Source organism: Amblyomma americanum, chromosome 1 (assembly GCF_052857255.1).
Source record: "Amblyomma americanum isolate KBUSLIRL-KWMA chromosome 1, ASM5285725v1, whole genome shotgun sequence".
Taxonomy (NCBI): Eukaryota; Metazoa; Arthropoda; class Arachnida; order Ixodida; family Ixodidae; genus Amblyomma; species Amblyomma americanum.
In genome coordinates, this window is record NC_135497.1 from 433169093 (window position 1) to 433184229 (window position 15137).

The 15137-nt window shown below is 46.3% G+C and overlaps 1 protein-coding gene across 13 annotated transcripts in view; it reads right to left on the reverse strand.

The window, feature by feature from the left end:
* Positions 1-13135, reverse strand: part of LOC144115886 (papilin-like) — a 321379-nt gene extending 308244 nt beyond the window's left edge. For all 13 annotated transcript variants that reach the window (XM_077650507.1, XM_077650503.1, XM_077650504.1 and 10 more), the window contains exon 1: positions 12429-13135. In XM_077650507.1, coding sequence (XP_077506633.1) covers positions 12429-12513 — 85 coding nt within the window. In that variant the 5' untranslated portion in view covers positions 12514-13135. The remainder of the gene's footprint in view (positions 1-12428) is intronic.
* Positions 13136-15137: the final 2002 nt, after the last annotated feature.

Genomic DNA, 15137 nt, shown 5'->3' on the forward strand with positions numbered 1-15137 from the left:
ATTCACCTACGCGCAGCCATACGACTACAAAGTAAAGCTATATAAATGCGTTGCAGGAACAGCGTTAAACATTCTAGGACAGCATCGACGATTGCAGCCTCATTCTGGTGTTGGCCAGGTCCTTCAGCTGCTGGAAGTTCCGTCATCTTAGATTGTTTTTATTCGACTTGGGCAGCGCGCATATCTCCCTGGCTGCTCACGAGGCTTAGGAGCCGTCGCCCTCAGTCGTTTCTCTTCCAGATGGCGAGCGCACTCGGCTTTCGTGCCGCCAAGCGTTCCGAAGCGCAAAACTAACGCATGAGAGTCAGGGGAGACGGCCATTTTATACATGTAATGCGAGCGGCTGCCGATGAGAACTAGAGTGACTGGATAAGTTTTCAGAGTGCCGCGTTTCTTTTCCCTGAGTCGCCGGGCTAGGAAGAATAATTGCTGCCGCGGCCATTACAGGCAACACAATGATTTGCACGGACTTCCCGTAGAGCGGTGCACTTAGAAAGCATCTGAGTTTTCCTCTAGGGCCCGCATACATTGCTTCTATTAGTAACAAAATCAATTGTTTCTAATTTATTCTAAGTGTTCGTTCACGTTACCTCCAAAGTTTGCTGTGCTGAAGATAATTTAATCACTTATTACAACGAAGTTGCGAAAGCGGATACACAGGGAACACGCATGCCATTGTGGTGCTGGGAACGTCAGTCGGGGCCAGCCATGTAGCTTCCAAATCCGTTGCTGGGACAGGAGGATCGCGGTACGCTGAAAACTTGCCCAGTGACTCTGGCAGCGGCGCACTAAAGAGGATTCTGAGCTCGTCTTTTTACCGCGGGAACTCGATCTACACGCTCCGACCATTCTTATAAACTTCGAATTATTGTCTTCGGCGACCGATTTCCCTATTAAATCGAAATAAATTTCCAGGCTCCTGCCTTTTTTTTTAACTCACCTACGAAAGAAGCAGGAGTAACGCGTGGAGTGCCTTTCAGCCAGTCTATTACGCTTTTATTTTGTTCTTTGTTTAGGTTTTTGGGAATAAACAGTTTTACACGCAGGCAATATAGCCGCAAATTAGGCTCTCGGAATCAAAAATACGCGTGGACTCTGCTCTATGTATCATTCCGCCGATGGCTGAGAGGGACTCCATGCGTTTGTTGACTCCTCCTACTTTTGTAGGAGGAATCAGCGATTGCATCAGTGATAGCGATAGCGAGGCCGCGATGGCGTAGAGGTAGAGTATCCGCCTCGCGTGCAAGAGGGCCGGGGCTCCAATCTCGGTGCCGCGCAATTCTCCACCGGGTTGAAAAAAAAATCCACGTGTCGATGGAATTGCATAACGAGGCCTGGGGTGCGGCTTGAGCTCGGTGACCAGAACCGACAACGCACTCCCTCACCAGAACAGGATTTGGTCACCCTGGTGCAGTGCTTGGCCACAATCTTTTATGAACAAATCAATTATCCCTCGGCCCTCAGTCACCAGCGGCTGAGGAGAAACTGACCAAGGCGGCGGTCAGACCTGTGACGCAGAGAAGGGTACTAAGAATCTCTGTCTCTGGACAGGCCGCCATTGGAATTCAAACCTGGCAACGCTCAACGCTAGCACCTTATCCAGTGAGCCTAACCTCGCAGTGCTGTTCGAGGAATTATAGCGGACATTAAATGGGATGCCATAGAGCTCAGTGAAGTTGGGAGGACTGGTGAGGCGTGTACAGTACTAAACGAAGGACACATATTGTGCTATCGCGGATTAGTGGATAGATGAGAACTAGATGCGGGATTCCTCATTAATCAGGATATAGCTGGCAACGTAGAGAAGTTCTATAGTGTAAACGCGAGGGAGGCAGCTACCGTAATTAGGCTCAATAGGAGGTACAAGCTGGAGGTAGGTAGAAGGTGGTGACCAGACCGTTGAGAGTTTCTATAAAGACGTGGAAATGAATGGCAATGAATCGGCAATGAACAAAGTAAAATCACAGTACACTGGTGGGCGACATCAATGCGAAGGTGGGCAAGAAGCAGGCTGACGACCATGCGGAAGGATACTATGGCATAAGTTCTAGCAATAGCAGGGAAGAGCTATTAATAGAGTTCGCAGATAGAAATGATTTACGGATCATGAATACTTTCTTCTGCAAACTAGAGAATAGGAAGTGGACCTGGAAGAGCCCCAATGGTGAGACTAAAAAAGAAATGCACTTCATACTATGCGCTCAGCCTGGCATCGTTCGAGATGTGGACGTCCTCGAAAAGGTGCTCTGTAGCGACCACAGAATGGTAAGGTCTCGAATTAGCTTAGACTTTAAGCGGGAACGGAAGAAATTGTAGTGAAGCGCAATAACGAGTTCGCGAAAAGTGGGAAAGTAGAGGAACCCAGGATATCGCTGCACAACAGATATTCGGTTTTTACTGAGGAAACTATCTTAATGTTCAAACAATGAACGATAATGCCACAGCTATCATTACGGAGTGCGCAGTAGAAGTAGGCAGTAGGATGGCTCGACATAATACCGGCAAGCTATCACTGGAGACGGAAGATCTGATTAAGAAACGCCAAATCATGAGGGCGTCGAACCCTACAGACAGGATAGAACTAGCAGAGCAATCGGAGTTAATAAATAAGCGCAAGGTAGACGACATAAGGAAGCTCAATATGGAGAGAATCGGGCATGCTCAAAAGAATGGTGGTAGCCTGAAGCGGTGAAGAGGAAGCTAGTAATAGGTAAAAACCAGATGTATGCGTTAAGAGACAAGGAGGGCAATGTCATTAGTAATATAGATAAGATAGTTAAAGTAGCCGAAGAGTTCTGCACAAATCTATACAATAGGCAATGTAATCAGAGCGTTAATGAGAGAGACAGTAGCGCACAGCAATGCGCCATGCCGCCAGTAACGAAAGACGAAGTAAGGAAAGCCTTAGGAGCAATGCAAAGGGGAAAGCAGCTGATGAGGATCAGGTAACAGCAGATCTATTGAGGGTCGCAGGGGAGATTGTGCTAGAAAAACTAGCCACCCTGTATACGCAATGCCTTATGACCTCGACCGTACCAGAAGCTGGGAAGAACACAAATATAATCTTAATTCATAAGAAAAGAGACGTCAAGGACTTCAAAAATTACAGACCGATCAGCTTACAGTCCATTGCCTACAAGGTATTTAGTAAGGTAATCGCTAATAGATTCAGGGCGACTTTGGACTTTAATCAACCAAATAATCAGGCAGGCTTGCGCAAAAAATATTCCAAAATAGATCATATTCACAATGTCAATCAGGTGATAGAGAAACGCTCAGAATATAACTAACCCCTGTATATAGCCTTCATCGATTACGAGAAAGCATTCGACTCAGTGGAAAACTCAGCAGTCATAGAGGCATTGCGAATCAGGGTCTAGAAGAGCCTTATGTCAGAATACTGGAAGATATATATAGCAACTGCACAGCTGTCATAGTCCTCTTTAAAGTCAGCAATAAAACTCCAATAACCAAGGGCGTCAGGCAAGGAGACATGACCTCACCAATGCTATTCACAGCCTGTTTACCGGAAGTGTTCCGAGACCTGGGTTGGGAACAGTTGGGTATAAGAGTTAATGAAGAATACCTAAATAATCTGCGATTATCCGATGACATAATCTTGCTGAGTCACTCAGGAGATGAATTGCAAAGCATGACTAATGATTTAGAAAGGCAGAGCAGAACGATTAGTCTAAAATTTAACATGAAGAAAACAAAAGTAATGTTCAACAGCCTAGCGATAGAACAGCAGTTCACAATTGGAAGCGAGGTGCTGGAAGTGGTAAAGGAATGCATCTATTTAGGGCAGGTAGTGACAGCTGATCCGGATCATGAGAGGGAAATAACTAGAAGGTTAAGAATGGGGTGGAGCGCATATGGCAGGTTCTCTCAGATCATGATTAACAGTTTACCAATATCCCTCAAGAGAAAAGCGTACAACAGCTGTATCTTACCGGTACTCACCTACGTGACAGAAACGTGGAGGCTAACGAAAAGGGTTCAGCTTAAGTTAAAGAAAACTCACCGAGCCATAGAAGGAAAAATGATAGGCGTAGTGTTAAGAGACCGGAAGCGTGCAGAGTGGGTGAGGAGACAAACGCGGGTTTATGATATCCTAGTTTAAATCAAGAGGAATAAATGGGATTGGGCAGAGCATGTGATGCGAAGGCAAGATAACCGCTGGTCCTTAAGGGTAACGGAGTGGATTCCAAGTGAAGGCAAGCGTAGCAGGGGGTGGCAGGAAGTTAGGTGGGCGGATGAGATTAAGAAGTTCGCAGGCATATGGTGGGCGCACCTGGCAAAGGACAGGGTTAATTGGAGAGACATGGGAGAGGCCTTTGCCCTGCAGTGCACATAGTCAGGCTGATGATGATGATGACAATGATGACTTTCATAGGTGAGTTCAAAAAAAAGGCGAGAGACGGGAAGTCAATTCAATTGAATAGGAAAATCCGCCGCACGGTACAATAATTCGGAGCTTCTGAGAATGCTTGGAGCGTGTAGATCGAGTTCCCGCTGTAAAAAGACGAGCCCAGAATCCTCTTCAATGCACTTTAAGGCACCGGAAAGTGAAGCTCCTCTATTTGCTATGCCGATGGTTAGAATCCCGCTCGGAGCTATTGTATTGGTATTTTTTGCAGCTGGAGTTGCTTCTAGGAGAGTATCCTCAGGGGACATACGTCAAGCTCGTGAAAAGTTCGCAGAGTACCTGGTGGGCCCGCACCCTCCAACCGCCGCTGACAACGTGTACTTCATGCCGACCATACGCAGCGCTTCACGCAGGGTGCCCCCATGTGCGCGCAGGCCGTGTACTTAAAATGAAATTTGGTTTTGAGGAAAGGAAAGTCGTAATACCCTAACTTCTCTGTGGACACCTCAACCGCGCCATGAGAAAAGAGACGAAGGAGGGACTGCAAAAATTGAGGAAGGAAAAGGCAGAAGTGCTTTATCATTCCACGTGGGAATGCCCCAATCACCCCTCGCAATGGGAAGCCGCTCTTTACAGCACATACCTGGACTACCAACGCCGACTGATCGACCGGGCAAGCCGGATTGCAGCAGCTAATGGGGCCCTTGACTAAGGGCTCCACCCTGTTGGAGCTATATAACACGGAACGAAATCAAGTTCGTCATCACGGACGTTCCAGTGCTGCTGAAGGTGGTGTGGTAGCGCGCAGAGCGAAATGCCAAGCATGTGCATTCGTAACCACAAGTGATCGTGAGGATGTCATCATGAATGAAGGCGATGATACAATGGAGGAGGTGAACGAATTAACGCTGATTGAATTTCAGGACGTTCGGCGTGGTCGATGCCTTCAGTCTAGGTCTCCGTTCGACCTTGCTGCCTTTGTTGCCCTGGATATCAACTCTCGCTGTTATTCCAGGCCAGGCGTGCTCAGCGTGTCCTCCCACTGCTCTAGTCTCGGGGCATCTATCTTTGCGATGTTCGGGCTCTCTTGGGACGCCCATACAATGCGGTATAGGCCTCCATATTCGTGGCAGTACTTGCATGTTGCCTGATATTGGTCCGGGTAGATTCTGCTTCTTATGCTAGGGCTGCAGCCTCAGTAGTATTATTTCCTCTTCCTTCCTGAGTTGTTTGTTTTCGAGTTGATGTCTTCCGAGTCTGTAATGCTCCTGGATGCTTCCGTACGTGGTTGGAGGCTTCCCTAGTTCTGCTGCTCCATATGAAGGAGCCCGGTTGGCCAGCTCTCAGGCCACGGTGTCTGCTGCCACTTTCCCCCTGGTAGAGCAGTGCGCGGGAATCCATATTATTTGCTATTGTTTTTCAATACGCTGGGCTTAGATGATCTTGCTTGCTGCTTTCGCGATTCTGCCATCGCCAGGATTCCTGGCTGGCTGTTTTGAATGCGTGATGACAGTATCGATTTCTTGGATTAGTGCTAGTGCTATAGCAGCTTCGGCTTTTGCCACGCCTTTGATCTTGATGGTCAGGCTTGTTGTTACCTTTACCTCTGTTATTGTGACTGCCGTCATGGCTTTTTAATCTCGGTAATCCGCCTCGTTCGTGAAGGCTGTCTCTTCTGATTCCCTGCAGTTCTCTTCATATACCTGGCCCGCGCTATTCTTCTAGCCTCGTGGTGCTTATATAACAATAGAGAGTTTTAGTTTCACGTACGTAGAAGCTTCACGTACGTAGAGCTCTTACGGGTGACCAGTGCGCATGCGCAGAACGCAAAGAGTATGCGCGAGTCTCACGTACGTACGTGAGATTCGGATTTTTGCGTTGCGGTCTTTGCGTTGCTTGCGTACGTAGCGTTGACAAACATGGCGGCACCCTGCCCGCCGCTTCACGGCGATAACAGCTTCGTCGCTAATCCCTCGAGGCGATATGGTGTTCTAAACTGCTGTATTCGCCTTCGATTTGCCCATCCTTACCCTCGCATAAGGTTTCAAGCGACAAATAGCTTTTGTTTTTCAGACAGAAGGGCGATTTTTCAGCTGCTAAGCCTGACGAAGTAGCGCTGGTCGTCGTCATAGCAACGGTCTCGCTATGAATGACTTCGCTTAATGACTTGTCTTGGATGATTTTGGCTACAACCAGTGTCTGTGTTTCTTAGTAGATGGCGCTAGGCGTAACGCGCGGCGTGTTTCGCGTACGTGTAACTATAAGGGTTTCAAACCACCTGCGTGCAGGCTACGTAGACTTCTCACGTTTGCGTACGTGAACCCTCTACGTACGTGAAACTAAAACTCTCTTCTAATTGGTTTTGGGGGGAGAGGAAATGGCGCAGTATCTGTCTCACATATCGTTGGACACCTGAACCGCGCCGTAAGGGAAGGGGTAAAAGAGGGAGTGAAAGAAGAAAGGAAGAAAGAGGTGCCGCAGTGGAGGGCTCCGGAATAATTTCGACTACTTGGGGATCTTTCACGTGCACTGCCATCGCACAGCACACGGGCTCCTTAACGTTTTTCCTCCATAAAAACGCAGCCGCCGTGGTGCTTTGGATGCGTTTTCGTGGTATTGGTGCTACGCGTAGTTTGCTTACAAACTTATTACAAAACGCATATCGCTCCCGCTGAGCTTAGCGATTTATGCAGCATATAGCGTAAACATATATTAATTTTTTTTCTGCTGGGTACTATTAGGGCGCAATATTTTAGAACGGTTCCGGGATGCTTGGCGCCAAGTTCGGCCTAATGTTCGCCGTAGTTTCCGGAAGACGTTCGCCTGAGTTTGCCAAAAACATAATCTCAAAGCATTTTATTCTTAAAACGACGTAGTAATCGCATCTGACTCAATCCAGTTATAAGTACTTTCTCGCCGGGTTTGCTTATGGAAACCTTCTAATTGCTCACCTAAAAATTTCGGATTCACTCCCGGGACGGAATAAATCGAGTTCTTGCTCTTATTTGTTCCGCCAAACACCGATACTCCCAAGAGCAGTTTTATTACCTGCCAGAAACCCGACCAAAACGTTCACGAATATTCGCATGAGAGGCGCTAATAAGAATAATTCATCTTTTCTTGTATTGTTTGCTTATGATCCTCTGAAAACAGCTGTAATGTTTTAACCAACCCTTTGCACGTGTTTCTTTGGCGCATTCATTTTTTCCAGAGGCAATTCTTTCAAAAATGCGTTCTCATCACGGTATTTTTAATGAAGCTGTCGGTAACGGACCTCGCTCGGATAACCTTCCTGTTGAAATGTAATAAAACACCATGTCTTGTTGGCATTGCAGTGTCGTTGCTTCATACACATTTCCTTATTTTTGCCCCTAATAATGTCTTAATACCGAATGTGTTAGAAACTATCATTGTGAAGCCTTATACAAGGGTGATAAAAGATAAATAAATAAAAACTACGCAACTATTATATTTTCAGCCGCAAATTCTAAAATTTCAGAAATATTTCTCCCTGAGAGCAAGACTTCATTTTTCAAAAAAAAATTCGGTTCTATCAGGCCGACAATTAGGCATTCTGGAGCGCCGAGGCACGTTTTCTGTGCTCTAGGAATTCTTTGATGCGGCTTTTTTTCAGAACCAGATAACTTATCCCCGGCTACTGGGTGTTGCGAAGCTAAAAGATTAATCGCTCCGGCAGTAGCCCTCGATAGCAGCACAGCCATTAGAAGCTGACTCAGTTTTAAAGCTGGAGAACCTCGTTGATTCATTTCATTTCTTTCCCTTTTTAATATACTCTTAAATCACTTCGCGTCATCAGTATCTAGCTGCTTCGTATTGCAGTACGCAGAAGATGTTGTTGTGCTCACAAAACACAATTTCTACAAAGCTGTTATTTGCTGCACTAAAACACTTGTAGTGAAATTAATTGGTTTCCTGTGAACGAATATTCTGTGAAACAACAACAAAATAATATCAGCCTGCTTTAGAAACCTATTAAAAATGCCTGTATTGACTGCACCGATTTTTTACATTGTGACATAGATAATTATTGTTATTGTGTTCGAGTGGATTGAGTAAATTATTTAAAATATCTAGGCTTGTAATTTGACAGTGATCTCCGCGCAATAGTGACTTGAGGTTACGGTCTAAGAATATTCTAAGAATATTCTTGAGGTGCATCTGTAGCAGACCAAGCCGCGCTCTATGTTTTTGTCCACAGGTAAATCTTTTCCCCACCTATCCGTATAAAAAGACAGCAAAGACCTGTCTTGCAAACCGCCTCCTGCAGTACGAAATTACTTCGTTAGCACATTAATTTAATAGGTGGCATTACTGTACAGATGCTATTCTAAGAAGTATGTTTGAAAATGCTCCCTTATAGCGTTCCTTGTACCCAGATGTCAAAATATGTAGTTCCTTTGGTCTTCTTTTCTGTGAGAGTTTGTATAAACAAACAGTTGTGACTGCGCACTTTGGAATTTTGCTTTCAAGGCTGATATTTGTTGCTCCCAGAGCATTGCGCGAAGGTGAACACTGCGTTGTGTCCCAGTATTCAACGAGCTTCAGTAAAGCGGGGCAATGTGTGTGTGTGTGTGTGTGTGTCGTCTAAATTTTCTAGTTTCTTTCCTCATCGTCTGTTTTCTGCAATGTCTAAAGCTGATCCTAAGCCCTTTTTAAGATTATTCGCAATCTGTTTGTGGTGCCATAGTGTACAGGGCGTGTAACCTTCCAAACTTAACGCGGTATATTTTCCTTGTTTTGTACCTCTTTAGCCTCTAACCCATCTGGGAGTTTCATGTCATTTTCTTTTCGCTTCCCAATGCTGCCGAGACTAGCCTTGCAAGCTTCCTTTTGGTTCTGATCGGCAGTATTATCTGTGTATTAGCTCTGGTACGACTTATTATCATTGTTATCTACCGCACAAAGTTATGAAGAAATGGAAGAAAAATGCTTAACTGCTACAATAAAAATTAAGTAATAAAAGTTGATTTTTGGCGCTGAAACTTAAGAAATCTCTATCTTGCGAATTCGCGACATTAGATGTTTGGTCCTTTTTTGTACTATTGCGTACTGTGTTCAGGATCAAGTCGAAGGCCTGTATTCATATACAGTTAAAACTCGTAAAAACAGTCGTTCTTGGTTAGGCAGAGAAACCTGCGTGATCGTTGTACTGCGGTCGCCTTCCTCCTGTTACTCGGCAACGTGACGTTATGGTTCTGCCGCTGCTCGTCCTCTTGACAGACTCTTTTCCGCTATACGAAGAATGCATCATAGCTGCCGCCCGTACTCAGCGATTGATCCCCTTCTAATACCCCTCTCACACGGGCACCGCAATGGCCTTTGAGAATCAGGTCCTTATAGTCAAAGGTGTAAGCAGTGCAGCTACAACGTACGAATGTTGCGCCTTTGCGGCTAAGGACCTTGGAGCCGAAGGCGGCCGTCCGAGACCTTTGGAGCTCAAAGGCGCGGCGTTCGAGAACCTGCGATAGCAGTGCCGTCCAACGTCAAAAAGTAAAAGCAATGAAATAAAAGGAGGCAGCCAACAATGTTTTGAAAAGATCTTAAAAATACCAAAAGCTCTGTCTGGCTGTGCTTTTTATTTATGAAATATAAACATGTTTATATTTTATGCCCGTATTTCAAGACGGTAAAAGTCGCAGCAACACCGAGTACCCCTGGTGCCCAAAGCAATACAGAAAACCGGCTGCTGCTGATGATAGCAGCTATTGCAGTTCTTTTAAGGAAGCAATTGTAATAAAAAATTGTCTGAGCTCAGCGAATGAACAGAATTTAATTTTTTAGACACTTTAAAAAACAGTTTAATTTTTGAAACACTCACTTCAGACGCTTCGAGCACAGCAGCGGGTGCTAAGCCTGAACGACTGTTTCACCTTTGGGCTGCACCGTGTAGCTGCGTCGCTCCTCATTTAAGCTTTCGCTCCTTTGGTGAAAAAAGGTGCCTTTGCTGGGAAGGCCTTCGAGGAATGCCGTGTGACAGGGGTATAAAACACACATGCAGTCAGAGTCCTTATCGTCGCTGTCCCTCTTTCACACCCTCAAGGTTGAAAAGAAAAAGGGTCATCACAGGACAAATTTCATAGAAGTGAGGGAGGCGGAAGGCTCAGTTCACTGATTAAGGTTCTGACAAAATTAATAGCCTTCGTACTGATAACTATGGCCATGTTCGCCGAGAATTAGCCATTCCCCTCCGTCCAAAGAGGAGAGGCCGGAAGGGTATGACCGGAAAGGATGTTCGTGTTGGGGAAGAAGAGAGTGGAATGGTAGCACTTCTTGTCTTGGAACGTTCTCTTTATTCAAGTTCAGGCTTGCACCGCTGCTGGCACCACATGTTTTGACGAAACACGCGTGCTTTAGCCTATTGGACTCATAACAGCTTGCGCTACAAATTATGTCAGATAAAACGCAGAAATATTTCAGCAGAATGAATTTTAATGTATTTCTTTCGACACAGTCAAAGGGGGGTGAATTGCCATTATCGCCAAATCTGCGCAAACGCGAAAGGCTCATGTCATTCGCTAGCAGAAAGCGCTGCAAATATTTGGTTTCGTCAAAGGCAGCCTCAGGGACCCAGGGAGTGTAAACAGTTTTTGCCCCAGAACTCTCTTCCGCTCCGCAACAATTCTTACGGAATGAGACATCAGGAGTTGTTCAACGTTGGCTGGCAGTGGAACATTCACGCCCCCTTTTCCTACACACTCCTTCTCCATAGTGGCGCATAGCATCTGCATCAGAAAGTGGTCGCTGCTGGCAACATATTGACAACAAAATTGGTGTCCGAGCTTCATGTAGAAATCAGTAAATGGCGTGCAATGTGCATGTTGCAATTTGAAGACTCAGGGTGTTACAGGGTTGAGTTACAACTAACTCAGGTCGACTAATTTTCTCTGCTTCGTACTTCTCTTGAGTATTCACCAAAGATCGCCAGGACATTATTTAGAAAAAGGTCACTCCGGTAAGCGCACTACCAGCTTTTGCTGATCTGGGATCCCTGTCGCTGCGCTTGAGATGTTGCCGTCCGAACGTATACATGAACTTCATTTTATGCGTTGTCGGGCACTGGTTCTAAAATATCACCTTTTGTACAGCAGGGCTCCCGACTTGAAACTTTGCACAAATAGAGAAGTTAGGTCTTCCGCCACTTGCGATATGTTGATTTTTCCAGAAAAAAAAACAGTTTATTGTCAAACTAAGGTTCACTCCTTTGTGCCAATACCTTTTCGCAGCACATATGAAAATCTAAATGAAAATAAAATATAGGCATGCGACCTTGAATATACGCCTCATGTGAACTCACCTGACATTTGTGCTTAAGCGCTACCCAAAGTATTCATTGCAACTAACGCAGCACACGTCCCTGAGAAAAGGCATACACGATAAAAGCTGCACTCCGGTCATGAAACACGCGTCAAAGTAAACTTTTTTCGGCAGCAGGTTGCTAAAAATAGGGCGGAAAGTATCTTGATGCGTCGGCGCGTCTGTGCTTCGAAATGACTGAAAATCGATTCCATGGCCTGCAAGGACCTCGACTGTGACTGACCAAGATGACAGTATTAGGCATGCGGAGGTGGCTGGGAGGGCCGAGAAGCCTCCCACTTTTTACGAGCTCGGCGAATGGGAACGGAACGTTTCTTCCAGTATCCTATTTCTCCGCAGGATATTGTCGATGTTCCGGAAATACCTCACCGGTTTCAAAGCGAGCCGCTCTACTGTAAGACAACATAAGGAACCTCCTGAACGGCTGTTCTACCTAGGTCATCCACGCCCAGGGTGGAAGAAAGCTAAATATCGCATGAACTTTAAGACGGCTATACAGCAGACTGCATTAACGCACAAAATGCCGCACAAAAGGCTCGAAGATAGATTCGATCGTCACAAGCCGGTTTGCAGCGCAAACTAATAAGCGCCCACGCTGGTATACATACCGCGTGCAAGTATGCCTCAAGGCACCGCAAATCTCGCCGTATGCGAAAGGCTACGTTCGAGCCTTGCACACACTTTCTCGTGCGAGCGTTCCGCGTGAAGCGAGTGCTGTACGCACCTGCCGGTGTCGTCGGCGCGGGCAGTATTCCAAGGCCCGTCAGCGAGGTGACAAGGAACCACGACAAAGCAGCCGCAGAGGCCATGGCGTCTCAGCCGCTGCCTGCTTCGCTCTCCCACCGCCACACGCACGAACTGAGCGGATGTCACAAGAGGGCGCTCCGGCACTACCGCGCTGAGATGTTTTGTTATCGGCCCAAGCGTGCACCTTGGGCCGGATGCCCTCGCTTTGACGCGCGTTGCTGCAGCTGGACTATGACCCGTGGCTATCGGCGCTTTCAGACGACGTTATCCGCCGCGGGCCTGCACGGTGAATATGACCGGCTCTCGTGGTTTCAGCCGGCGCCGGAGCCATTTTGCGCTGCGTCGTCAACAGACGACAGGAAAAGAGTGTGGTTCTCAGCAAGACGCAGATACCTGGGATGACCTTCTGCGTGCCAGAGGCCGAGGCTGACTCTTCAGCCACAACGTACTTAAAGGGATAAGTTTTACTGCCTCAGCATTATTCACCGGGTACCGAAACCTATCAACACACACGAGTTAACATCTAGCCTGTGTACAGGTAGGTACAGCACGGCCTCGGGATAAAACTCACGAATTCGAGTAGGCACAAAGCTTGAAAAACTCAGTGGCATTTATTTCACTGTACGCGTTCCACTTACATTATCACGTACAGTCCTTGTCAAAAGTATATAGCCCAAGGGGTCCGCTTCTGAGGCCTGCACCGCGGCTCCTGTTGCATACTCACGGACCCAAAATTTACGAAGGCGGTAGGAACTTAAGTCCTCAACTCTCCTAAGCTTAGGAATCTGATATCAAATGTGTTTTAGAGCCCCACAACATGGCTTGGAAGCAAACCCCTTGAGCTGTATATTTTTTACAAAGACTGTACATCTCTTTCAGCGCTGGGCGCAATGTCGAAACCACATTTCAATATCTGATTTTCCTCTGCCTACGCTTCAGCATTGTTGTGCGGGTATTCGCCGCGCCTTTCTGAGTGCTGGAAGGGTGTGGCCGAGAGAAACTCCACCAGCGAAATCTCCTTACGATAGCTGCCGTCTGCGCACTTATCTTGGAGTCATGTTTGCGCCTTGATATAGTCACTCTCAATGACGTCCTGTGTCGATAAAAAGCCGCCTTTGAAGTCGGCTCTCACCTGAGCTTCGTGACGTGCTTAAGCATGCTACTGAGTCATTACAGTTGTGTGCACAAAGCTGGGAAACCTGGATGTGTGTGTGTTACAGGGCTCTTCGAGAGAGTGAATTGCTTACTAGGTTGCAAAGGGTAATATGCGGACGACATCCAGCAAAGACTGCTGGTCGGCGGCATCCTAAATTTGGGAATAGATGTTCTGTCACCGAAATAACCTATCAACAAGACAGAGGACACTGTATATTACGACGAACGAAAATCTATCACCATCTCAGGATACCCGAAACAACGTCAATTCAGAAACGCTTCGAGCCACAAGACTTGGGAATCCTTTTATGCCACATGCTAACGGAGCCATGCACTGACCAGGTATACGTAATGCAGCAATACAGTAATATTTCAACAGAGATTGCTGAAGCTATGCGGCTCTTATTATAGTCTTCCATTATTCTCTTTCCAAATCAAAACTGCGCGGCGCGTTTAACCGCAATACCGTCGAGGTACAAGGAAAAAAAAGAAAAAGATAAAGTCCGTTAGCGTGATCGCGTGTGGCTGAATGAAATTTTATGCATTCAACCCAGAGATCTAAAAAAATGGTTTTGAAGGAAAGGAAATAGCGCAGTATCTGTCTCACATATCGGCGGACAACTGAACCGGAGCCTCGGTTCTTCCAACACTTTGTGCACAGGCTATCTACCTTCCTACCGCATGCCCACCTACAACCAAGGATCGAACTCGAGTGATCAGTTCACTCAAGTGCTTCAGTATCGATGGCAGATGCCGGGGCTAGCAAAAATCTTATCCTTCATTTTTATTATTATTTTAATAAACCACTACTACTAGTTCCCGTGTGCTGTGCGATGTCAGTGCACCTTAAAGATCCCCAGGTGGTCTAAATTATTCCGGAGCCCTCCACTACGGACCTATTTGTTCCTCTCTTCTTTCACTCCCTCCTTTATCCCTTCCCTTACGGCGCGGTTCAAGTGTCCAACGATATATGAGACAGATACTGCGCCATTTCCTTTCCACCAAAAAACCAATTAATATTATTATTATTCCCGTGTGCTTCATCATGAACTAATCACGCGCACAACCTGTACATATTTCTTATTGTGTAAATAGTTTTCATATACTACCTCTCCCCCTGTCCTCGGTTCCTTTCCTCTCACCTCTTTCATTTCATTTCTTCATTCTGCCTGTTATGATTTATTTCTGCTGCCCCAGGTCAGGTGCTTCAGTATCGATGGTAGACGCTGGGGCTAGCAAAAATCTTATCCTTTCCTTTTTATTATTATTTCAATAAACCACTACAACTACTAGTAGTTCCAGTGTGCTGTGCGATGTCAGTGCGCGATCTCCGCGTAGTCGAAATTATTTCGGAGCCCTCCACTTCGGCACCTCTTTCTTCCTTTCTTCTTTCACTCCCTCCTTTATCCCTTCCCTTACGGCGCTGTTCAGGTGTCAGCCGATATGTGAGACAGATACTGCGCCATTTCTTTCCCCCAGAAACCAATTCATTTCAATTTACCAAGGCGTCGCGCCGAACTGGCGATGGCGT